The sequence below is a fragment of the Haliotis asinina genome, chromosome 10 (assembly GCF_037392515.1).
Source record: "Haliotis asinina isolate JCU_RB_2024 chromosome 10, JCU_Hal_asi_v2, whole genome shotgun sequence".
Lineage (NCBI taxonomy): Eukaryota > Metazoa > Mollusca > Gastropoda > Lepetellida > Haliotidae > Haliotis > Haliotis asinina.
The window spans coordinates 369,968-397,219 of record NC_090289.1 but is presented as its reverse complement, the minus strand read 5'-3'; the positions used below and the strand labels follow the sequence as shown (position 1 = coordinate 397,219).

The 27,252-nt window shown below is 40.3% G+C and overlaps 1 protein-coding gene across 1 annotated transcript in view; it reads right to left on the bottom strand.

Moving 5' to 3' along the window:
* The window catches only part of LOC137297927 (U6 snRNA-associated Sm-like protein LSm5), a 28,674-nt gene extending 1,715 nt beyond the window's left edge, over positions 1 to 26,959 (bottom strand). Inside the window, exons 1-4 of the mRNA XM_067829919.1 lie at positions 26,877 to 26,959; positions 13,676 to 13,771; positions 9,692 to 9,719; positions 783 to 855 (exon numbers count right to left, since the gene is read on the bottom strand). Coding sequence (XP_067686020.1) covers positions 783 to 855; positions 9,692 to 9,719; positions 13,676 to 13,771; positions 26,877 to 26,919 — 240 coding nt within the window. The 5' untranslated portion in view covers positions 26,920 to 26,959. The remainder of the gene's footprint in view (positions 1 to 782; positions 856 to 9,691; positions 9,720 to 13,675; positions 13,772 to 26,876) is intronic.
* Positions 26,960 to 27,252: the final 293 nt, after the last annotated feature.

Sequence of the window (27,252 nt, the reverse complement as noted above, 5' to 3'; positions counted from 1 at the left end):
AAGAAATCACAAAAACCTGTAAATAGTAAAAGGCACCACTTTGGCGTCTGCCACACATATCTACCAAGTTTTGCAGAAAAATATTGAAAGGTTTTTGAGTTCTTCTCTGGAAACGAAGCCTGCCCCACCATTAGCCTAACACCAAAATGTTCCATGGAAAAAAAAAAAAAAAATAGAAATGCCAAAACTCCCTAAATAGCAAAAGGCACAACTATAGGTTGAGATCATTATATCTAACAAGTTTGGTAAAAAAAATAGAGAGTTATGCTCCAGAAACAAAATGATTACGGACGGACAGACGGATGGATGGATGGAGGACGGACAGACAGACGAGGCGTCAACTATATCCCCCCCGCATTACATGCCGGTGTCATAATGATAAAAAATAATTACAACGCCAGTTGGGAGTTTGCTGTGGTAGCCAGTTATTACTGAGTCAGAGCAATTGCTTCTGTCTGCATAGTTTGCCCTGGCTCTTGTCTACTTTAAGTATATTTGTTTCTATGAATTTGACTGTGTATAGATTTTACATTCTGTTCATTACTTTCATACAGATTCATCTACCAGCATCTACCAGTTGGAGTGGTGTCGACAGGAGTTTATCAGTCAAAATATAGCTTGCACCTGGCAGTGCTAAATTGTCACATACGTGTGTCACGTGTGTGTCATGGAACAGGCGACTATAATTATGGGATGTCTATGGGATATAATTATGGGATGTCTATGGGATATACAAACAGAAAATGGTCATGATTATGAATACAGATGAAGTGTCGAGGTACCATTGTAATGTTGTTCCCATTCAATAGCAGTTTGTCTAGACGGGTCACTCGACGTCCTTCTGGAGTACTTTCACTGTAATACATGGCACGGACATTAAAAAGATCATCATGATGACTGGACACTTCATGTACATGGAACACATCAATATATCATAAATATATCATAAAGACATGTACATGTAATATATCTATAAATCATCATTACATGTACAATGAATATAAAACATATCAATATCATCAGGATATGTATATAGAATATATCAATATCATCAGGATATGTATATAGAATATATCAATATCATCAGGATATGTATATAGAATATATCAATATCATCAGGATATGTATATAGAATATATCAATATCATCAGGATATGTATATAGAATATATCAATATCATCAGGATATGTATATAGAATATATCTATAAATCATCATTACATGGACATGGAATGCTAGTAAAATCTAGGTATATTTTATATTTGTATACTTATCCTGCATTACTACTTAATGCATTTACTGCTTTCCTTTTGATAAAACAAAGCTGTGCGATGGAAATGTCAAAGAGAAGTTACACCCAACATGCAAGTGCCATATTGTCATTGCACTGTGCCCACGTGAGCCTGAAAGTACTGATTCTTTTTTATCTTCACATTACTACTTGAACAAAGCATCTGAAGAAACCACGGTGAGAAGGTAGTGCAGCAATGGGTGGGCGCAAAAACTGAGTAATGCAGGAAAGTATACAAGTATAAAAAATATCTAGATCCTCAGATCCCACAATTGAAAAGAGAGGTGGAGTCGTAGCAAACACCTCTAGATGTAGCATCCACTCCGTGGGCACTACTCCGTCCCATCTGGAAAGGTCATCCACAAGAATGTTCTTGCAACTGGAACTTCAGCAGACAACAGATCATCATGGAGTTGTCAGTTGTTATGACAAGTTCGGTATGCTGAAGATGTGTTTGCCAGTGAAACACCACCACAAGCTTAGATCGGTGGACCACCACCCTCAGACAACCTCTCACTCGAGATGGGCTCTGAAGAGATGTGTCAATACATAGACAAAGAGTCGGACTTTGTGGAGTGAGTAAGATATTCAACTATCATCCACCACTGAAGATACCCCTTGATGTAGGACGGTAGAGTGATGGACCGACTGATCCTGCCTGATGAATGGGGCCAGAAAGATCTGGATCTGGCGCAACTGAAGACGATCCATGGTTGTCAAATCCTGCCGCCTTCAGATGGTTGCTCATGTGCTAAATTTCTCTCTGTTGAAAAGTCATCATGGTTTGTAAGTGATCAATGCAACCTAAATTGTTTTATGACAAGTCCTGTGCAATCGTCCCCAAAGCAGACGTTAGTGTCGATAGAGGTAAATAGGTAGAACGACAAATTTCCGTTTAACGAAGGCTAAACAAGCGTCCAGCATATGCAGTGTTGGGGGCTTATAAAAGCTGGTCATACAGAGTAAATCCTCATTAAGTGTGGGCGATAAACCTGCAACCTCCAAAGCATGCACACAATCCACCATCCAGTCAGGAACAGTTGAAGGCCCTAGCGCATGAATCCGCAGATGAATCCTCACAGAACAATAAAATCACCCTCTGATGAATCCAATAATGCAAACTATGTCCAGGTAATGTAAAGCGAAGAACCCCTAGAAGTAGAGGCGCCACCAGTGAAGGTAGAAGATGCCACAACCGATGACATCAAACACACTACACACTTCGGTGGAGTCACAGCCACAGATGGAGGCGCTGGTAGTACAAGTGACGAGGTAGGCAAAAGCAGCACCAGATGAGATGTTGTCGGTAACGGCGCCCCAAGTGTTGGAGGCGCTGCTAATACTGACTGGCCTGGGAGGTAAAGAAGCGCTGACTGTGGAGTTGTGGAGTGAAAGGAGGGACCCCTGAAGGCACCATCCTCTGTTGAAATATCAACTGCAAAAAAGACTGCATCCAAGCTGGATCCACAAATGTAAGGTGCTGGCAACAAACTCTGGTCAGTAGAGAGGCAAGCAGGCGCCATAGGTGCTGAAGTTGTAACCCCAGTCGCCACCGGGGAAGTAGAAGCTGCAGAGAGCAGAGGCACCTCTAACGGAGCAGGCACTATCATCAGTGTTGGAAGTGTATCACTCCTCCGAAGAACCACGTATATCCATAGTTGCTGGGGAAATAACCAAGCCATGAGAGGCAGACATCCTACGTCTGGAAGCTTGTTGTGTAAACCGCTTCTTAGATACACGCAAGTACTGCTTAAAAGTTGTAGGAGAAAGTGTGACAAAAGTCACACTTGGGAGTCACAAAACACTGCCGAATGCAGTTCAAACACCTCGGATGGGGGTCATTACTCCACTTGCAACTGTTGCAGGCAACACAACGTGGCATTAATCTGCAACCTAAGCATAAAACGAATCCTATAATGTGTGTAGGAAACACACACAAGATAAAGAGAGAAAACTGATTTCCCGCATGCCAAACACCTGCTTAAGGGAAAACAATACGCTACAAAAAATATACTGAAGAAATCTACACATTAAGAGCAAAAGTGTAGATAACACAGATAAAGTAGGTAATAAAAAGACTACCCAGGAGTAAACCCTGCAAACCAGAGCAGAACACAAAACCGCATTCATGTGCAATGAAGGCAACATGGTAAATGGATCAGTCACACAAAATATACATGAAATAAATGAATAACATGAAGATCAAGTAATTACATAAATACACATCTCTTCAAAAATGTAAAGTCACAAACCATTCTTGAAGCAGCTGAAAAAAAGACACAATAACATAAAAAGGCGAACACCAAAATGTTAAGTTGCAAGTTTAATGCAGCAGTATTACCCATGGCCTGTCAGCTAGCTGACAAGCAGTCATGTGAGCATACGTGATGTCAGCACTTTAGGGGTCATGTGGGCATGACAATACTGCAACTCACATGACTGGAACAATTTCTCTTCGACATTTCCATCACACACCTTCATCTTGTCAAAAGGAAAGCAGTACATGCATTAAGAAGTAATGCAGGATAAGGTACAAACAGTGTTAGAAATAGATTCAAACTCTCACTAGCCCTTCAGACACTCTTCATGACAATTTATAGACAATAAAACAGCACATATCGTAACAGTTCGCGTATTCATTTTACAGATTAACTGTTTCAGACTAACCCTGAGTCTCTGAATTTGATGGGTCACACTCTAAGAATGAATACCCATACATTTTCAAACATGAAATCAAAGTCATGGCAAAACACTCTTCATGAATATGTCTACAAGTCATAATTATGTCAAATGTTTTGGCGTGTATATAGCAAAGTGGAAGAAGAGTACTAAAAGGATTTTACACTCCGCTCCAGAAAGGAGCACTAGCACTAAATTCAGCAGACAACAAACTTGTTGCCATGGAATCGCAGAATATAATTTAATCAGAATTCCAAAACCACCAAAACGCACCAGTTCACAACTAGATATGCACATGTACAAAATGTGAAGAAGAAACAGTGAATGGTTTACAAGTTCTGCTCCCGAAAAGAGCACTACCACCAATTTGAGTCAAAGTCAGCTTGTTGCCACAAGAATGCCCAAAATATTTAATTCAGAATTCCAAAACTACGAAAATACACCATTACAACACTAGACCTATCTATGTGCCACATTTGGTGAAGAAACAGTGAACGGTTTTGGAGTTCTGGTCCGGAAAAAAACACTACCACCAATTTGAGTCAATTTCAAACTTGTTGCCATGGAAAGGCCAAAAATATTTAATTAAACTACAAAATGGCACCAATACACCACCAATACACCCCAAAGCACATTACAGGGCATAATTATCTTCATATTAAATTATCTTCAGGACTTAAGTCATCATCACACCAAAAATCCCCCAAATAATAATTGTTTGTATCTGAGATCACAGACAACTTTTATCATATTAGCGGTCACAGTCAGAATCTTGAGCCGTTTCAGCCTCACTAACCCCCTATATGCAAATCTATCTGATCATCATCTCTGACTTCCTAAGATTTCTAGCGTTGGAGAACTCATGCAAAACCTGAATTTTTCATGCAAAAAGATGCAAATAACATTTTTAAAAAGTGTTATGAGAGTGTATTTTCTGTGATTTGAGTTGTTGTTATTATTATTGCGGTAGTTGTGAGTCACAATATTTAAGGTTTTAGTGTAGTTATTATGGGTCACATTCCTATAGAGAATTATTTAAGCGGCACGCCTCTAAGGCAGTACTTTGGAGTTATCTGCCCTTGGCTTTCTATTTGTCCACTTCCGGGAGACTATGTTCTAGAGCTTCCCACGTTAGTGGTGATGGTCGTAAGTGCTCGAAAGTTCTTGAAACTATGACAGTATATATAAAGGCTACTTGCAGTGTTGACACGGACACAGACACACATTCACTGGAGTATATATCATTGTCAACACTGGATCAAGACTTTGGTGAGTTTGCCATATATTTACATATATAGAAACATATAAGAAACATTTCACGCATAAAAGATTTGGCCTATGTGTTTATAATTTCTGTACACACTCTTACAAAACCTACCGCGATCACTGGAGAACCCTCCAGAGTCAATTTGGAGTTTTGAATAGTAGGGATTTTATATTCACTTATATGTGAAGAATTACATTTAATGATTTCTCCCATAGATATTTTTGAGTAATGAGCGCTCCCTTGCTTGGCGCCATATTGTTTTATTGTCTCGTGTTTTATGCACGAGAAGGCGACGATCATAATTTCCCCCAGGTACAGATGTCTATAGCTGGGGACACACTCTTCAGGTATTTGTTCAGCTGTAGAATCTGAATATGAAGTTGATTATTGCTGTCAGGGTGTAGAGTTTTGGGAGAGTCCATTATTTTGACTACAGGTATCGTTAGAGATTTACATTTTATACATACAGTCAAACCCCGTTGTGTCGAACTCGTCGGGTCCAAGGGAAAAGTTCGACTTATCCGAGTGTTCGACACATCCGTCAGCATTGAAAAGACCAAGAACCAACACGACCACAGTGCTTAACACATCGTTATTTTGCAGTAGGATACACATACGAACAATATATCTTTGCAATAAACGTTTATGGCAGTATTGATCTTTAAATTACAACATAGACAAATGTAAATCAATTCAATCACTTTATTCGTCATGCCAAATGAATATACATACAAAAAGATAAGAACAATAATAATTTAACAAACTCACAAGCGTTCCCATTTGGTTGACAGCACTGATTCATTTTCAGTCAGAATAAAAAGTTGTATTGTTCATACAAACGGAATCAGAATGTACATACGTGTACATGTGGGGAATTTATCTCTTAAAAAAATCCGAAATTAGTCTGGCGTTCGGGCATGGCACCACAGCAGAAATGCTCAAAAGGTTTCTTAATGTACCAAGTTGTTTAGACTAACTTTTCTGCTTGTGCCATCAATAAAGCACCGCTTACATTAGCACTGCTATCCCTAACCATTTTGAACCATTTCAAAAGTGCTTCCTCAACGTCATCAAATTTAGCAGTACGCATTCTCTTACGAGAAGGTGAAAAGCTTGACTGAACAAATGCCTCTTTGATTTTATCAGCATTTTTAATCCATGTAGAAAGTGTATTTCTGGGTATGCCAAATTCAGTTGCAATTTCTGCTATGGATTTTCCACCCGACTCCACAGCTATGACAGCCTCGCATTTTGTCTCTATTGTCCTCACAGGTAATTTTTGCTTTAACAAAATTGATCCTACATCAAAAACAAAACATCAATTTAGATAATCCAACTCCGTTTTCCTCACTTCTCATTTTGTATTTTCAAGGAAATCGCATGACCGCTAACACAGACTGTCACATGACAACAACATGCGCCATTGTTTGTTTAGAGATATCCTGTCGGTCCGTGATCAACGTGTCACTGGTAACAAGTTAATTATGGTTAATTGTTTGAGTAAAGCTCAGTTGGTAAGTGTGCTGACAATGTGTGTATAGATGCGTAGTTAAACATATCACTTGATTGTTGAGTCCGTTAATCGTTACTTTTGATCTTTAGGTAGCACGTTTATGAGGATGACTTCCGATTGCGCGACTGAAGTTTTCAGTTGCAACAACCAGCTTTGACAGTTCGAGACAAAAGGGTAAATTTGTACTTGTTAGAGCCTTTGGGGACCTTAAAATGAGTTTGACACAACCGGGAATTCGACACATCTAGTTCGACACATCAGAGTAAAAATAATGATAAATATAAGGAAATCGGCAGGGACCGAGATGTCAGTTCGACACATCCGAGAATTCGTCTCAACCGAGTTCGAGACAATGGGGTTCGACTGTATTTCCTTGTCAAGTTATTCAGAATATTAGCTTAAGCTTATAATTTGTAGCGTTTCAAGTTAAGAGTTATTTTCAGTGTATGACACAGAAATTGAATATGTTTTGACCACCTGTCACCCCTTTTGTCAAACAGTGTAAGATATCCATTTCTTGGAATTTAGAGTCTGCCATGCACTGTTTCCAAGAATCTATTTGTGACAGCGACGTTTGTTTAGGAGTGTATTTCTTTCTTTTGAGGGTGGATCGGAGTTGTAACAGGTGTTACTCATTGTCTCCATACATATACAGTGAATGACTGATTATATATAGTAGCGTGGAGTTTAGAGCAATTATTTTATTGGTCATAGATTCAGATAGAGATAATAATGATGTCAGAGAGATTATACGAATGCTTCAATATGTGAGAGATTTTCTAAGCATTCCTATAATACAATACAATACAACTAGATATTTGTACAGCGACGAGGGACGCATCTTTCCCCCTCGATCATTGGATGTCCATAACAAGGGCACATCGTATTTTCAATCTCAACTTTCTGGGTATCATACAACTCTTGCAGCCTTACCAGGCGCACTGAGCTAATGTGGCTTTCCCATCCTTATGAGGTACCCATTCACAGCTGGGTGGACTGGGACACATAGTCACAGTACTTTGTCCATGTTTACTGCACATTGCTGTACGCACAACTAGGTGTTTGTACGTATTCGTGTGGCCACCATCTGGTCATCATCTAACGGATTCGTGGGTTCTTTAAAGTGCACAGGGTTGTGTACTGCACACTAGGGGTTGTGACAACACTGAAAGAGTCTGCACACAAAGCTGACTCCATGGTTTTTACACCCGGTCACAGGTGGGCTCGATACCGGCACCTCCAAGCTCACTGGATTAGTAGCCCGGCGCCTTAGACAGTACGCCCACAGCGCCCCAAAGAGATTGAGTGCAAGGTTTCTGACATATGAGTAGAGTTTTATGAGTATACACATGGCAAATATAGAGAGTTATTGTATACTTTCAGAACACCATGATCCATGTTTCCTTGAGTTGGCAATAAATGGTGTTGGAAGACCCCCAACAATAGACTTGTTCTTTGACATGTGAACCACTGGGGTATGCTTTCAGACGGTGGTGAATCACAGAACAGACCAATGATGGTACTGCTTACGATTTACATAGTTATTTGTAATAACATGCATTTGACTATTTGTCTATATTTTTTAGAGTGATGTAGTCGCTAAATTTAGCAAGTCAGGATTCAGGAAACATAATGAGCTCCTAAATTATCACTATCCATATGGGCCACCTTCTTGTTTCAACAACATTCACAGTAGCAGGTTGTTACTACTGTCTTCTATTCACAGTTTTGACAAGTATCAAGTTGTCCCACACTGGTCCCTGCATTCACACTTTCTTATCAAGTTGTCCCTTAGTGGCCTCTGAATTTGGTTGTTACATAATGGACAGAGGGACCATTCTAGGGATACATGTTGTTACCTGGCAAGCAGTTATTTCGAACACTGGGTACAAACTATCAATATATTATCAATACATGTACACTTGAAACCCCATTTACTTGGACCCCACACATCCGGAAACCCCGCCATCCGGATGATTTTTATGGGAAATGAAACTTACGTTCATTAATTGTACTCACTTAACCAGGACCCCACGCTTCCGGACCCGAACGGAAAATTTTCAAACCATTCCCATAGATTTCCATTGAAAAATGATCCAGTTATCCAGACGGAGAGATCTGTGCAACGTGCACGGGTATGTGTCACATTAATACCGTTTACCGCACGACTATAGGATTTCATTCCTAATCTATTGGAAGGCATTTGATGTGAGTTGATTAATTAGCCATCAAAAACACTAGTGACGCGTGTCACTCGGATTGTTCATTAGAATTTGGCACATGAGAACATCTCATCAGGAACAACAACACATGTTAACAAGGATTAAGGTAAACTACACTGTAATTGTACTGTATATAACACTTATAAATCGACCCCTGCTATCTGTCGCAATGCAAGTTAAAAATAGAGGGCCACATGATCTAAGTCATGTGATCTCGTCCAGAAGTTTACTTGAATATGCAATTGGGAAATTAGAAACTTTTTGTTGTCGATTTATATTTTTCATCTAACTTACCATCTGAAGCTCCACATGCTATACGATTACGTCCGAGACAACCTGGCAAACTGTAACCTGCGTTCCGCCTTCCATGTATTATCGGTACACTTATATGTTATGATGATTCACTGTTATTACTATTGACTGTTGACTTATAGCTATACATACATGAAATGTTTATTGCTTTAACAAAATTTTCACATTTTGTTTATTTGAAACCCATTAACCGGACGTCTCACTATCCGGAAGATTTTCGTGTGAAATCAAAACATCCGGATAAACAGGGTTCGCCTGTACACAGAATATTTCCATACATCACCATTACATGTACATGGAATATATCAACATATCATCATTACATGTACATAGAACATATTAATATATCAATACATCGTCATTATAACAACATGAATGGCTGCCTCAATAGTTGAGAAACATACTCACAATTCTGTGACGTCCTCGAGAACCATGTCTGATCGGAATTAAGGAAAGCTAATACCAAATTTAATATAAACTCTAAATAGCACAAGTTTTGCAGACAAATCCAACCACTACAATCAAATGAACTTTATAACTGCTAATTACAGAGTCCTCCCCTACGTAAATTAGTGAGTGCCCCAGTAGTAGGTAACCCAGTAGGAAGTAACCAATAGTGAGTGTCCCAGTAGTAAGTAACCAATAGTGAGTGCCCCAGTTGGAAGTAACCAAGTGAGTAGGAAGTAAACAATAGTGAGTGCCCCCAATAGGTGCCCCCAATAGGAAGTAACCAATAGTGAGTGCCCCAGCAGGAAGTAACCAATAGTGAGTGCCCCAGCAGGAAGTAGTGAGTGAGTTTTAGTTTTACGCTGCACTCAGCAATATTCCAGCTATATGGCGGCGGTCTGTAAAGAATCGAGTCTGGACCAGACAATCCAGTGATCAACAACATGAGCATCGATCTGCGTACTTGGGAACCGATGACATGTGTCAACCAAGGCAGCTAGCCTGACCACCCGATCCCGTTAGTCGCCTCTTACGACAAGCTGAGTCGCCTTTAATAGCAAGCATGGGTTGCTGAAGGCCTATTCTACCCGGGGACCTTCACGGGTCTCAGCAGGAAGTAACCAATAGTGACTGCCCCAGTAGGAAGTAACCAATAGTGACTGCCCCAGTAGGAAGTAACCAATAGTGACTGCCCCAGTAGGAAGTAACCAATAGTGACTGCCCCAGTAGGAAGTAACCAATAGTGACTGCCCAAGAAGGAAGTAACCAATAGTGACTGCCCCAGTAGGAAGTAACCAAGAGTGAGTGCCCCAGTAGTAAATACCCCACTAGTGAGTGGCCCCTTAGTAATTGACCCAATAGTAAGTAACGCAGCAGCAACTGGCCCAGTTGTAAGTAACTCAGTAGTGAAGGTCCCAGCAGTAAGTAACTCAGTAGTGAGTGGCCCAGTAGTAACTAACCCAGTAGAAACTGCCCCAGAAATAAGTAACCCTGTAGTGAGTGGCCCAGTAGTAACCAACCCAGTAATGAAAGCCCCAAGAGTCAGTAACCCTGTAGTGAGTGGCCCAGTAGTAAGTAACCCAGTATTGACGGTACCAGTAGTAACCAACCCAGTAATGAAAGCCCCAAGAGTCAGTAACCCTGTAGTGAGTGGCCCAGTAGTTAGTAAACCTGTAGTGAGTGGCCCAGTAGTTAGTAAACCTGTAGTGAGTGGCCCAGTAGTAAGTAAACCAATAGTGAGTGGCCCAGTAGTAAGTAACTCAGTAGTGTGCGCCCCAGTAATGAGTGCCCTTAGAGTCAGTAACCCAGTAGTGAGTGGCCCAGTAGTCAGTAAACCAGTAGTGAGTGGCCCAGTAGTTAGTAAACCAGTAGTGAGTGGCCCAGTAGTCAGTAAACCAGTAGTGAGTGGCCCAGTAGTTAGTAAACCTGTAGTGAGTCTCCCAGTAGTTAGTAAACCTGTAGTGAGTGGCCCAGTAGTTAGTAAACCTGTAGTGAGTCTCCCAGTAGTTAGTAAACCTGTAGTGAGTGGCCCAGTAGTCAGTAAACCAGTAGTAAGTGGCCCAATAGTAAGTAACCCTGTAGTGAGTCTCCCAGTAGTTAGTAAACCAGTAGTAAGTGGCCCAGTAGTCAGTAAACCAGTAGTGAGTGGCCCAGTAGTTAGTAAACCAGTAGTGAGTGGCCCAGTAGTCAGTAAACCAGTAGTGAGTGGCCCAGTAGTTAGTAAACCTGTAGTGAGTCTCCCAGTAGTTAGTAAACCTGTAGTGAGTGGCCCAGTAGTCAGTAAACCTGTAGTAAGTGGCCCAATAGTAAGTAACCCTGTAGTGAGTCTCCCAGTAGTTAGTAAACCAGTAGTAAGTGGCCCAGTAGTTAGTAAACCTGTAGTGAGTGGCCCAGTAGTAAGTAAACCAATAGTGAGTGGCCCAGTAGTAAGTAACTCAGTAGTGTGCGCCCCAGTAATGAGTGCCCTTAGAGTCAGTAACCCAGTAGTGAGTGGCCCAGTAGTCAGTAAACCAGTAGTGAGTGGCCCAGTAGTTAGTAAACCAGTAGTGAGTGGCCCAGTAGTCAGTAAACCAGTAGTGAGTGGCCCAGTAGTTAGTAAACCTGTAGTGAGTCTCCCAGTAGTTAGTAAACCTGTAGTGAGTGGCCCAGTAGTCAGTAAACCAGTAGTAAGTGGCCCAATAGTAAGTAACCCTGTAGTGAGTCTCCCAGTAGTTAGTAAACCAGTAGTAAGTGGCCCAGTAGTTAGTAAACCAGTAGTAAGTGGCCCAGTAGTTAGTAAACCAGTAGTGAGTGGCCCAGCAGTGAGTAACCATAAGTGATTATCTGAGTAGTAAGTAACCCAACACTGAGTGCCCAAATAACAAGTATCCAATAGTGAGTGCCCCTATAGTAAGTATCCAATTGTGAGTGCCCCAGTAATAAGTTACCCAGTAGTGAGATTCCCAGTAATAAGTAACTCAGTAGTGAGTGGCCCAATAGTAAGTAACTCAGTCGTGAGCGCCCCAGTAATGAGTGCCCCAAGTGCCAGTAACCCTGTCGTGAATGGCCCAGTAGTAAGTAACCCAGTGGTGAATGGCCCAGTAGTAAGTAACCCAGTAGTGAGTGATCCAGTAGTAAGTGATCCAGTAGTAAGTGATCCAGTAGTAAGTAACTCACTAGTGAGTGATCCAGTAGTATGTAACTCAGAAGTAATTAACCCAGTAGTGAGTGCCCCAGTAGTAAGTAACTCAGTAGTGAGTGTTCCATTAGTAAATAACCCAGGAGTAAATAACCCAGGAGTAAATAACCCAGGAGTAAATAACCCAGTAGTGAGTGCCCCAGTAGTAAGGAACTCAATAGTGAGTGCCCCAGTAGTAAGGAACCCAGTAGTAAGGAACTCAGTAGTCAGTGCCCCAGTAGTAAGTAACCCAGTAGTCAGTGCCCCAGTAGGAAGTAACCCAGTAGTGAGCGTCCCAGTACTAAGACACACAGAAGTGAGTGTCCCACTAGTAAGTAACTCAGTAGTGAGCACCTCAGTGATGAATGCCCCAAGAGTCAGTAACCCTGTAGTGAGTGGCCCAATGGTAAGCAAAAGGAACAGAGAGTGGCCCAGTAGTTAATAAACCCATAGTGAGTAGCCCAGTGAGTGATCTTGTAGTGGGTGGCCAAGTAGTAAACCAATAGTGAGTGGCCCAGAAGTAAACCAATAGTGAGTGGCCCAGAAGTAACCCAATAGTGAATGGCCCAGTACTAAAACAATAGTGAGTGATCCTGTAGTGAGTGGCCCAGTAGTAAACCAATAGTGAGTGGTCCCGTAGAGAGTGACCCAGTGGTTAGTAAACCAATCGTGAGTGGCCCAGTAGTTAGTAACCCAGTAGTGAGTGGCCCAATGGTTAGTAAACCAATAGTGAGTGGCCCAGTAGTGAATACCTCAGTAGTAAACTGGTAGTGAGTGCCCCATTGGGTAACCAGGAGTGAGTGGCCCAATAGTGAGTGGTCCTGTAGTGAGTGGCCCTGAAGTAAACCAATAGTGAATGGCCCAGTACTAAACCAATAGTGAGTGATCCTGTAGTGAGTGATCCTGTAGTGAGTGATCCTGTAGTGAGTGGCCCAGTAGTAAACCAATAGTGAGTGGTCCCAAACAGAGCGGCCCAGTAGTAAACCAGTAGTGAGTGGCTCAGTAGTAAACGAGTGAGTTTAGTTTTACACTGCATTGAGCAATATTCCGACGGTCTGTAAGTAATCGAGTCTGAACCAGACAATCCAGTAACCAACAACATGAGCATCGATCTGCGCAATTGGCAACCGATGACGTGTCGAGCAAGTCAGCAAGCCTGACCACCCATTCCCGTTAGTTGCCTCTTATGTCAAGCATGGGTTGCTGAAGGCCTATTCTACGCTGGGACCTTCAATAACATAAAGCTCAAACTGAACTTCAATAGAGCTTTGGCTACTGCAAAAGGATACTGACATAGTCATCAAAGCCCAGCAACACTCCAACGATCTCCTTGTCATTCTTCATGATGATGTGAATCCTGGACCCAATACATTTGTCAACCAACTCTGTAAAATAGAGGAACATAATCACATTAACAGAATACTTAGATCAAAATACTGTTGCCAACTGTTAAAAGTCGCTATGTACCTACCAGCTAAACCATATCCAGAATTACCTGTCACACTAATACACTTCATCTTGTCTGATAGCCGTGCTGTATATCTTATCTTTCTTGTCCTCTTGTAAGATGCGTATGCACCAATATGGCTTCAGCAAGAAAGATGTCAGTTCCATGATACACATTGTCTGCCACCGACAGGCAAGTGTACTGTGCCTTTATATTCCAGCCGTTGATCGAAGCCTTTCATTTTCTGGATACTCAAGATGTACTGACTTGTCTCTTCTTGAATATTCTTTCCAAATATTTCATACGCATAAACTGAGAGGTAATTACAACACTAAATGTGCAGGTTCATAGTGAATGTAAATCTATAATTCATAAAGGAAAAAGAAAATGACCACCAAGTTCCAACCATTCCTCAATGTTCAAGTCAAGGAGGACAAAATCAAGCTCCATACAAGCATCTACAGGACATCAGCCTACAATTTCATCACTTCATATCCCATCATCCCTTATATATAGTTAAGAGAGTAGTTGCCACCCTAACCGGAAGACCCAAGAACATCAGCCCCACGACCCAAGTCCTTGAAGCCGATTTAGTACATCGTCACTTTGTTTTCCATGAACCTTTGTCAGTGTATAGTCAACACAGTGCACATAACTATTGAGACAACCCTCAAACCAAGCCACAAACCACCAAGTCAGCAGTTATTTCAAATATAAATATTTCTTCAATCACATTATACCTTCTGCAACTGCGGACACTATTAAAACATGAGTGAGTTTGGTTTTTACGCCGCTTTTAGCAATATTCCAGTGATATCACGGTGGGGGACACCAGAAAATGGGCCTCACACATTGTACCCATGTGGGGAATCGAACCCGGGTCTTCGGCATGACGAGCGAACACTTTAACCACTAGGCTACCCCACCACCCCATTAAAACATGAGATTTGCATTAAAGACCACTTGTTACATATCGGTGGCATAAAATTCCCACTGGGTTTATCCAAATACAACTCATAGAATACATTACAGTTCAGAATAAATGCAAAAATTGAACTGACACATAAAAAAAGAAAATTTCCTGATTTTCTTACAACCACGCATGTTTTATGAATAAGTATCAAGGAGAACATGAACACAGACGTGGCAAAACTTACCTCTCTTTTGTTCTTAGTAAATCTATCTCAGAATCTCATAATTTGTATTGCAACTACTTACACATCTGAGATTTCACACTTTTACTTATACTGGAGTAATGTTCAGCATATAAGCTCATAGGAATTAAGATTGAATGAGTTCCAAGTCCTATGGAAATGAACTTACAATTCGATATATTGAAAACTCACTGCTTAATTTTGCAGCTCGTATCAGTGTCATTTTTTAATCCAATCAATTAGAAAAATATTATCAGCATCAAGAATTCATTCATACTAAAATAAAAAAACAATCTTCTTGATACTCATCATATTAATATACCTCGATATCTTTCAACAACTGGGACCCGTGAAGGTCCCGGGGTAGAATAGGCCTTCAGCAACCCATGCTTGCCATAAAAGGCGACTCAGCTTGTCGTAAGAGGCGACTAACGGGATCGGGTGGTCAGGCTCGCTGACTTGGTTGACGCATGTCATCAGTTCCCAATTGCGCAGATCGATCCTCATGTTGTTGATCACTGGATTGTCTGGTCCAGACTCGATTCTTTACAGACCGCCGTCATATAGCTGTAATATTGTTGAGTGCGGCGTAAAACTAAACTCACTCACTTCAACAACTGGTGAGCTATGAATGGAAGGACCTGACCTTAAATTAGACACTATTTACAGACATGTGATAATACAGCAAAACTGTCGTCAACCTTCGTGATGTCATGTGAGATCTGGAATGCATGCTACTATGAGCAATACCGATGCTGCACAAAGGATCACTTGCCATTTGCTACACAGTTTCTAAGTGTTGTGTTAATTTAATTCATCTAATGTAATTCATATGAGGACACTTTTGCTCATTGAAAATAACAAAGATTATGGTTAGGTTTTTCCATGTTATTAAACAATGTAGCGTTTAAAGTTGGCTCTTGTTGTCAATTTTCGACACTGATCATATCGCACATACCAAACCTAACCGACACGAACCGAACCAAAGGACTTGTACCACAATACGCATCAAACTGTGGTGAGCACCCCTAAATTTCAACTGGAAGGTGATTTCTGTTGCATTGTGTTGGTGACTTTCTAACCCTTGTAAGAAATCTTATCAAAATCAACATTTTCAGGTAAAATCAATTTCTTGCTTGTGCAATTGTGTAAAATCATCTTATCAATACTTCTGCTACATGATGATAATGATTATCTAAACACAATAGGTAATTAACTGATTTCTTACAATACAAATTGCCAATGTGTTTCTTATTAGGAATAGTATATATAGATTAGGGGTTTTGTAAACACATGCTCTCTGCAACTGAGCTGAACTACTGAGTTTCTGGAAAATCCAAGTACAAAGCAACTTGCACCAGTTTCTGGAAAATCCAGTCATCCAAGAAGATTGGATGCAGTGTGTTTGCAACACGTAATGTATGGACATTTCACCATCAGGACACTTTCCCGACATGACATTTCCCCACGCTTGTTTTGTAACTAGGAGGACAATTCCCTTCATGACATTTCCCCATGCTTGTTTTGAAACTAGGAGGACAATTCCCTACATGACATTTCCCCACGCCTGTTTTGTAACTAGGACAATTCCCTTCATGACATTTCCCCATGCCTGTTTTGTAACTAGGACAATTCCCTTCATGACATTTCCCCATGCTTGTTTTGTAACTAGGAGGACAATTCTCTTCATGACATTTCCCCATGCTTGTTTTGAAACTAGGAGGACAATTCCCTACATGACATTTCCCCAAGCCTGTTTTGTAACTAGGACAATTCCCTTCATGACATTTCCCTAAGCCTGTTTTGTAACTCGGAGGACAATTCCCTACATCACATTTCCCCAAGCCTGTTTTGTAACTAGGACAATTCTCTTCATGACATTTCCCCAAGCCTGTTTTGTAACTAGGACAATTCCCTTCATGACATTTCCCCAAGCCTGTTTTGTAACTAGGAGGACAATTCCCTTCATGACATTTCCCCACACCTGTTTTGTAACTAGGACAATTCCCTTCATGACATTTCCCCACGCCTGTTTTGTAACTAGGACAATTCCCTTCATGACATTTCCCCAAGCCTGTTTTGTAACTAGGAGGACAATTCCCTTCATGACATTTCCCCACACCTGTTTTGTAACTAGGAGGACAATTCCCTTCATGACATTTCCCCACACCTGTTTTGTAACTAGGAGGACAATTCCCTTCATGACATTTCCCCAAGCCTGTTTTGTAACTAGGAGGACAATTCCCTTCATGACATTTCCCCACACCTGTTTTGTAACTAGGACAATTCCCTTCATGACATTTCCCCACGCCTGTTTTGTAACTAGGACAATTCCCTTCATGACATTTCCCCAAGCCTGTTTTGTAACTAGGAGGACAATTCCCTTCATGACATTTCCCCACACCTGTTTTGTAACTAGGAGGACAATTCCCTTCATGACATTTCCCCACACCTGTTTTGTAACTAGGAGGACAATTCCCTACATGACATTTCCCCACACCTGTTTTGGACCTAGGACAATTCCCTTCATGACATTTCCCCACACCTGTTTTGGAACTAGGACAATTCCCTTCATGACATTTCCCCACACCTGTTTTGGAACTAGGACAATTCCCTTCATGACATTTCCCCAAGCCTGTTTTGTAACTAGGACAATTCCCTTCATGACATTTCCCCAAGCCTGTTTTGGAACTAGGACAATTCCCTTCATGACATTTCCCCACACCTGTTTTGGAACTAGGACAATTCCCTTCATGACATTTCCCCAAGCCTGTTTTGTAACTAGGACAATTCCCTTCATGACATTTCCCCAAGCCTGTTTTGTAACTAGGACAATTCCCTTCATGACATTTCCCCACACCTGTTTTGGAACTAGGACAATTCCCTTCATGACATTTCCCCACACCTGTTTTGGAACTAGGACAATTCCCTTCATGACATTTCCCCACGCTTGTTATGAAACTAGGACAATTCCCTTCATGACATTTCCCCAAGCCTGTTTTGTAACTAGGAGGACAATTCCCTTCATGACATTTCCCCAAGCCTGTTTTGTAACTAGGACAATTCCCTTCATGACATTTCCCCACACCTGTTTTGTAACTAGGAGGACAATCCCTTCATGACATTTCCCCAAGCCTGTTTTGTAACTAGGAGGACAATTCCCTTCATGACATTTCCCCAAGCCTGTTTTGTAACTAGGAGGACAATTCCCTTCATGACATTTCCCCACACCTGTTTTGTAACTAGGACAATTCCCTTCATGACATTTCCCCACACCTGTTTTGTAACTAGGACAATTCCCTTCATGACATTTCCCCACACCTGTTTTGTAACTAGGACAATTCCCTTCATGACATTTCCCCACGCCTGTTTTGTAACTAGGAGGACAATTCCCTTCATGACATTTCCCCAAGCCTGTTTTGTAACTAGGACAATTCCCTTCATGACATTTCCCCACACCTGTTTTGTAACTAGGAGGACAATTCCCTTCATGACATTTCCCCAAGCCTGTTTTGTAACTAGGAGGACAATTCCCTTCATGACATTTCCCCAAGCCTGTTTTGTAACTAGGAGGACAATTCCCTTCATGACATTTCCCCAAGCCTGTTTTGTAACTAGGAGGACAATTCCCTTCATGACATTTCCCCACACCTGTTTTGGAACTAGGAGGACAATTCCCTTCATGACATTTCCCCACACCTGTTTTGGAACTAGGACAATTCCCTTCATGACATTTCCCCACACCTGTTTTGTAACTAGGACAATTCCCTTCATGACATTTCCCCACGCCTGTTTTGTAACTAGGAGGACAATTCCGTTCATGACATTTCCCCAAGCCTGTTTTGTAACTAGGACAATTCCCTTCATGACATTTCCCCACACCTGTTTTGTAACTAGGAGGACAATTCCCTTCATGACATTTCCCCAAGCCTGTTTTGTAACTAGGAGGACAATTCCCTTCATGACATTTCCCCAAGCCTGTTTTGTAACTAGGACAATTCCCTTCATGACATTTCCCCACACCTGTTTTGTAACTAGGAGGACAATTCCCTTCATGACATTTCCCCACACCTGTTTTGTAACTAGGACAATTCCCTTCATGACATTTCCCCACACCTGTTTTGGAACTAGGACAATTCCCTTCATGACATTTCCCCACACCTGTTTTGTAACTAGGACAATTCCCTTCATGACATTTCCCCACGCCTGTTTTGTAACTAGGAGGACAATTCCCTACATGACATTTCCCCAAGCCTGTTTTGTAACTAGGACAATTCCCTTCATGACATTTGGATGAACTAGTCTGTGCATTAGGGGTATATTGGTCAGGAAGGTCAGTTCATAATGATTTCCTCTGGTTCTCAAGACGGAGCTCAGGATGAGGTGAAAGTTTTCAAAGCAATTAATGACTTCCCATGAATTCCATCAGCCCATCTACCAAAGGTCAAATATACCCTCGGCCCCCACATAATTGAAAGGACAAATCATCTGAAGGTTACTTGATGTTTTCTTTAACTAATTTTAAATCATTTCCATTGAAATCATGAAAAATATAAATGCCATGTATAACAGCAAAAGGCACCACTTCAAGATTTGTCTCATATATCTGCCAAGATCTGTTGAAAGATATGAAATGTTTTTTGAGTTCTGCTCCAGAAACGAAGCCCATCATTCCATTTTGAGATTGAGTCAGAATTGTTTCCATAGAAACCAGAAAAAACCAAAATGCCAAAACTTTGTGAATAGCAAAAGGAACCACTTTGTGGTATGCTTCACATATCTGGCAAATTTTGCTGAAAGATATTAAGAAGTTTTTGAGTTGTGCTCCGAAAACAAAGCTCATCCATCCCTTTGAGAATAGGTCCAAATTGTTTGAATGGAAAATGGGAAAATGTTAAATCACAAAAATCTGCAAATAGCAAAATGCACCACTTTAGGATCTGCCCCCACATATCTGGCAAGTTTTGTTGTAAGATACTGAGAGGTTTTTGAGTTCTGCTTCGGAAATGAAGCCCATTCCTCCATTTTGAGACTAAGTCAGAATTGTTGCCATGGAATCCCATGAAACAGTAAATTACAAAATTCTGTAAATAGCAAAAGGTATATCTAACAAGTTTTGCATAAAAATATTGAATGGTTTTTGAGTTGTGCTCCTGAAACAAAGCCCATCCCTCCATTTTGAGACTAAATCTGAAACATATCCATTGAAACCATGAAAATAAAAATTTAAAAAAATGTAAATAGCAAAAGGCACCACTGTGGGATCTGCCACACATATGCAACTAAACTCAATTTTTTTGTACTCTTTTTACCATTGCATAAGAAAGACTTCTGGTTAGTCATAAACAGAACACCATTTTTTAAAAAAAACTTGTGGTTAACAAATACCAAGCGCTCAAAAGTTGCTAAAAAGCTGTCTGCTTCACTCTCATCCGCAAACGAAACCGCAGACTGGTTACTCAACTCTGTCACCAGAGCCCTACAGTGACATCATAGAAGGAACGATTTTCAGTTAGTTGTACAGAAAATGTGTAGGAAGCTCATAATTTTGCTGATTTCTCAACGTCACCAAAGACATGACGAATTGTTGTGTTTTGTCAATTGCTCCGTGGGGTCAGGTGATGGTGTCACTATGCACAGATTTCAACCAGACCCCGTAGTTTGTGCTTAAATTGGTTGTTAGTGTGTGCAAAGTGAGCTTTGTGGAAGCCTCTTGTATATACTAAATCAGATGGTTCACCCCCTACCACGCTTCCAGGATAGAAAATGGAGTTCAAGTTTCGAGTTTATAAAATCAAGACTGCTTACTACACATTGCTAACCAAAAGGATTTTGCATGAGTATAACACTTTCTTCCTTGGAAACGAGGTTGTGGTCGAAGTGACAATAGTATCTTAAGTAATATTACATTGATCCCTTATATTGACCGCTTCCAAGAGTGAAATTGTTATGTGATAAGCGATGTCATGTAAAATCCTAATGTCTATCAATAAAACACATATTTTACTACCAGTGAAAAGTAATTGTCCTTTTGTAAGTCAGTGAAAACAAACTTAAATAACATTCATCCTCAGACATGGTGCCGCCATTTTAGAAAATCGTGAAGTCAAATCCATTTGAATTAATGAGATTATGGTTTGTTTTCATCAAGTTAGAAAATCAAAACTACTTTCTACTAGTAGTTAAATACGTACTTGAATCATTACCAAAAGGAGTTTGCATGACACAACCTGTAACATAACCTAAGTGAGGAAGGTGTCGAAGTGAAAATACTGCACGATAAATTTCTTCACTTGCTAAATTTACTTGGTTTGTAACGCTCACTCACCAGTATGTAGACACTTGTCAATATACGTCTTTATACATGGTCTCATAATCCTAATTACTTTATAATCATACTTGTATGCATTTTGAAACTTAATAAAAAGAAGCAATCTGTGAATGTATAACAGGAATGTAATATGTAGACATTTTACAGTTTGCTTATTTGAATCATAATTCGCACGCACGCCCTAGTGTATGTCGTCTGCATCATTACACTTAACGACGAAAACAATGATTCTGTTGAAAAATATGACAACTTAATAAAAACAAAAATGCAAAATATTAAAATTAAAGTTATAGGAGCAATGTCAGGCTATTACCTTCTTCGAGGAATGCATCCATCAATACCCACAAAAATGAGTGATCTGTAATTCATCTGCACATTTCCCAAGTGATGTGTCTTTTAACAGTCTAATATACTAAAATGTGATGTATTGTTTCAGGTTTTTCACGTTGCTTTATAGTTTCATTGGTCACCAAAGATAGCACACCTGGCAACTAAATGCATAATGTGCGTCATTCTTTTGAAAACGTTATTTAGTTAGCCAATAATGAGCAATCAATCAATGTATTGGCGGTTAATCCTTTGAAAGAAGGGTGTTGTTTTCACATAGACACAGACACGACAGAGTGTATTCAGTATAGATTAGTAAATGTACATACATAAACACTACCTTTTGACAAATCCCCCATTTTAATCCGCATAAAACTAATTAATCAATCAGCGTATAATCGGTTAATCCTTTGATCGATCCAGACACAAGAAATGCCAAATGGGGGCCTTTGTCGGGTAATCTAAGTGGCGTTACCACTAATTACACATGTTATAAATTCATTAACTGAGCATCAGGTGAAAGATGACAACGTGTAGGTTTATACCACCTAACACAGATTACAACCTATAGCTAGCGACACCAAGTGATTTTGACAGAATCGTCTATGAAAACAAGGGATGTAACTCGAAAACTAGGCAAAGCAGGAGACAAAACTAAATGACAGTAGATTGTGAAAACATATAGCTTTCATTTTTCTCGACATCTTTCGCGATTTCAGGCTTGTACAAACCTGAATACGAAATAGTTTAACCCCTGAAATGTAGATGACCCTCATGTCTATACCTACAATTATGTCACGGAGACGAGCATCTCTGATTGTTTGAAATTTTGTTTGTGGTTGAGAATTGTGCTCTGTTGACAAAAAAGTCGATTTAAGTTAATTAAAGGTCGAAATGAGTAGTTTTAATGGCGGGGTTTCATTTATGGTGATGTCAGCAAGTGATTTTGCATTTGTACCCTACTAGAGTATATGTGATCTTTAACAAGAGTCATCAGAAGATGACATATCTTCCAGGCCTCCACATATCTGAAAGGACAAATCATCTGAAGACTACTTGATATTTTTTCAGACTAAGTCTGAATCGTTTCCATGGAAATCATGAATAATATAAATGCCATATATCTGTAAACAGCAAAAGGCACCACTTCAAGATTTGTCTCATATATCTGCCAAGATCTGTTGAAAGATATGAAATGTTTTTTAAGTTCTGCTCCGGAAATGAAGCACATCCCTCCATTTTGAGACTAAGTCCTAAACGTTTCCATGGAAACTAAGAAAATGATAAATAACAAAACCCTGCAAACAGCAAAATGCACCACCAAGGGTCCAAGGGGTCTACCACACACATCTACCAAGTTTTGCTGAAAGATATTAAAATGTATTTGAGTTCTGCTCCGGAAACGAAGCCCACCCCACCTTTAGACTAAGATCAAAACATTCCATGGAAAAACAAAAAAATAAAAATGCCATACATCTGTAAATAGCAAAAGGCACAACCATAGGTTTGGTCTAAAAATACTGAACAATTTCTGAGTTTTGCCCTGAAAACAAAATGATTATGGATGGATGGACAGACGAGGCGTCGACTATATCCCGCCGCATCACATGCTGGGGAAATACTGTAAATCGACAAAGTTCTCCGTCGTGAATGTTTTGCGAGATAAACAGCCCAGTCAATTCTACATCTTGTTTGTTTTGTGAGTCCACCTCCTGTAAAACCAAGTGGAATTGTTGACAATATGTAATTTGTAAAAAGCACACCTCCCAAAGACAATAGCGATGTACATACACACGCGCTGCCCACCATGACTGATCACATGATTTACCAGTGTAAGTGGGGATTACAGTCATAATGAAAAGATCAAAGGGTGCTTATGCACACATGCCTTGACACTCATTGCCTTAACTCAGTAATTAATTATTAACTCAGTGTCACATTGTTTGTTTTAAACATCCGGAATTAAACACCTTTAAATGGTCAGTCAGTCAAGACGACCATCAATTCACAAAATGTTGAAGTTTGTGACTGTGAAGAAGCGAAGCGACCCTGTTCTTCCAGGACTACCTGACCCTTCTTCAGCCGAAACACCGGAAAAAGCTGCAAGAATGACTGCAGCTAACAAGGCCATTGAAGACAGTATGAAGGGAACACCAGACACTACTACAACGAAACATGGTATGAAACCGAAACACGAGAACAATCACTTTTCACCGGAGACACGTGCAAAGATTGCAAAATATGCGGCCGAACACGGTAACACAAGGGCAGCTAAACATTTTAGCACTTTAATGAAGAGGAACATTGGTGAAAGCACAGTGAGATTTATGAAAAATCTTACTTACAAAAGAAAGGTGAAGATAAAACAGCAGAAATTGACCAGTTGCCATATAAGAAGATGGGTCGGCCACTGCTCCTTGGAGAAATTGACAATCTCGTCAAAGATCACGTGATAGGCATTCGGAATAGTGGGGGAATCATCAACTTTTCCATTGTTATTGCTGCAGCAAAGGGGATAATAACTCATCCCCTCATGGGCAGAGTCGTTTTTGAATCGATTAGGGTTTGTGAAAAGGAAGGGTATAAAGGCTGTGAGAAAACTCCCAGACGATTTCAAGAAACAAAAGGACCAGTTTATTTCTGGAGTGGGTGGTATGGTCACCGAGTACAACATTCCCCCCCGACTTGTGATCAACTTCGACCAAACGGGTTAAGATCGTTCCAGTCTCCAACTGGAAACTGACGAGACAGGGGTCGAAACAAGTAGAGATCGTAGGTCTTGAAGACAAGCGGGAGGTGACAGCGGTGTTGGGAAGTACTGCTACAGGTGAACTCCTCCCACCGCAAATCATCTATCAAGGAGTGACAGACAAGTGCCACGCCCAGGTCAAATTTCCAGCTGATTGGCATGTGACATACACAGCCAATCACTGGAGTTGTGAGCAAAGTATGCTGGACTACGTTGAAAACATACTGGTGCCTTATACGAAATCAGTCAAAAAGAACTTGAAATTGCCCATTAGACAGAAAACTCTTGTAATTTTTTATGTGTTTGCAGCACATCGCTGCGACTCTTTTTTTAACTTGTTGAAGCAGCGACATTTCGTTTGGAAATTCGTTCCGGATGGATGTACAGGGGAATTGCAGCCGGTGGATTTGTCCTTGAATGCCTCCTTCAAGATTGCCATGAAAACCCACTTTACACAGTGGTATGCCGAGTGTGTTGCTAAAAACTTATTCACGCCTATTCACGTGAGGTGGATCATTGCAAGCCTTGATGCTCTCAAAACAAAGAAAGAGGAAGTCGTCCGTGGCTGGCAAACTTCCGGCCTTCTTGATATTGTGACGAAAAGAGATACTGTTATTGTTATTGTTGTGCACTGAATGTGTATTGTTGCAAATGCTATTATGCCACTGAAATGATTGAATTTTGTAAGTGTAATAAACTATAGTGCCTAGTAATCTGTTTGTGTTCATTAGTACAATAGCAAATATGGCCGCCATGTTTAATCACGTAAACACAGACTAGGGTTAATTACTGAACAAAACAAGAGAGGTTAATTATTACGTCTGGAAAGTTTTGCGCCTACAGTTCATTCGCAATACTAACAAAACTTTCCTGCTCGCAAAACTTTGTTGATTTACAGTAATTAGGCCTAGCGATGCCAAGTGATTTTGACAGAATCGTCTATGAAAACAAGTTGTAACTCGGCAACTAGGCAAAACTGGAGACACAATTAAATGATAGTAGATTGTGAACATAAGTTTTTCATTTTTCACAACAGCAATCGCAAGTTCGGGTTTGAACAAACCTGTAAAGAAAATATCTTATCCCCTGAAATGAAGATGAATTCTACATCAGTCACTCTGACTGGTTGAAATTTCGTTCGAGGCTGAGAATTGTGCACTGTTGTCAAAAAGGTCGCTTTAAGGTGACAAAAGATTGAAATGAGTAGTATTAATGATGGGGTTTTATTTATAACGAGGGCAATGAGTGATTCATGAGTTTGCACCCCCACAGAGTATATGTGATCTTTAAAGAATCAAGCCAGTATACTATCAAACATTGTCTACCACAAATATGAAATGTCCCACCCCCTAATCATGCTAATCAAGACAACTACATGATAGAAAATTCTATGACACATATAAAAGTTAATGAATGATTGACAAATAATCAAAGTTTTCATAAAAAAACTAATTGGACAGTAAACAAGCTCATGCATAGAACATTAAGGTCTGTTCGTGACCTGATACCATGTCCCAAGGTGGAAGCCTCCAAATCTCTACACCAGCATTCTCCTCCTCACTTCTGAAATTATTGTTTTACATGGAAACTTAAAGCTCAACTTCATACCCCTGTAAACTGTTATGGAAGGATCAAGAGCTCTACTCTGCATCTCCCTTTCCACCACAAAGATGTTTACAGTTACCTCAGCACTTTTAGCCAACACTACAAAAAACAGTGAGACACTGGACACATCTGATTCAAGCATAACATGCTCAGTAACTGCTGTGAAGTTATGACTTGACAGTTCCTATGTGAGTGAAGGTGTTCCAAAAAAGGTCAAAACTGGCGCATCTACAGAATAACAGATTAAGTAAAAGAAGGGCATATCTAAATGATCTAACCATCAAGTAAAATTTGTAAAGTCAGGGATCATTTGATTCCAAGACGTCACAGAAAAAACGAACAATTTAATGCACATTTCGATAAGAAATCCTCCAGTCCATATTTCATTTGATTCTTTACCAATATGAGAATGTCTTCGCGCAGAATTACCCTATTGTTTTAAACGAGAGAATTATTACGGCCTGGCTACTGTAACAAATGTCTTCACATAGGAACATAGCTATGCACCTAAGCGCCGGTATAGTCAACTACCCCTGAAACTTAGAGAATAAAGTCACAATCTCCATGAGCAGCTGTGTTTCATTTGTGAAAGAGTTCCGTCCATAACTCTCACTCACTTAAAACAATACAATAATCCTGTGTGAAGACATGTTCATATTACACTTCACTAATGCTACCAGTATTTTGGTAAAATGACTATACACAAGCGCGAATACAGATACCCATGTGGCTATCGCCGATGAAAGTGTGTGGCGATTTGTCACAAATTAACAGCTGCCACGAAATATGACATCATTACTGTGCATACACGATTTATACAAGAACTGGGCCTGTCGTGTGGAAGCATAACAAAGTGAAGTATTCTTAATGTTTTTACCTAATGGCAACAACTGTGACGGGTTTGAAAAAGGTGCAGCCATGTTGAAATAGACCGCCACCTGGCGGAATTAGTCATACTTTGGTCGATATTATACATTCGGTACAACTGTTAACAGCATTTACGAAACCTCTACTGGTGAAGTCGAGCTAATTTTACATCCCAAAACTCGCCATCCACTAACGAAAATCAGTTCAGTTGGTGCTTGGTAAGAAATTTCACATTCCTAGTAGTACGTTATAGCAATAGTTTTTAGTCCATTTCATACTTTGTTAGCCAGCACATTTAGACATTTGGTTTATTCAATAGACAGGCGTGGACAAAAGCTTGTGCACACTGACAGCTGGTGATATTACAAATACATATTTCTTTTAGC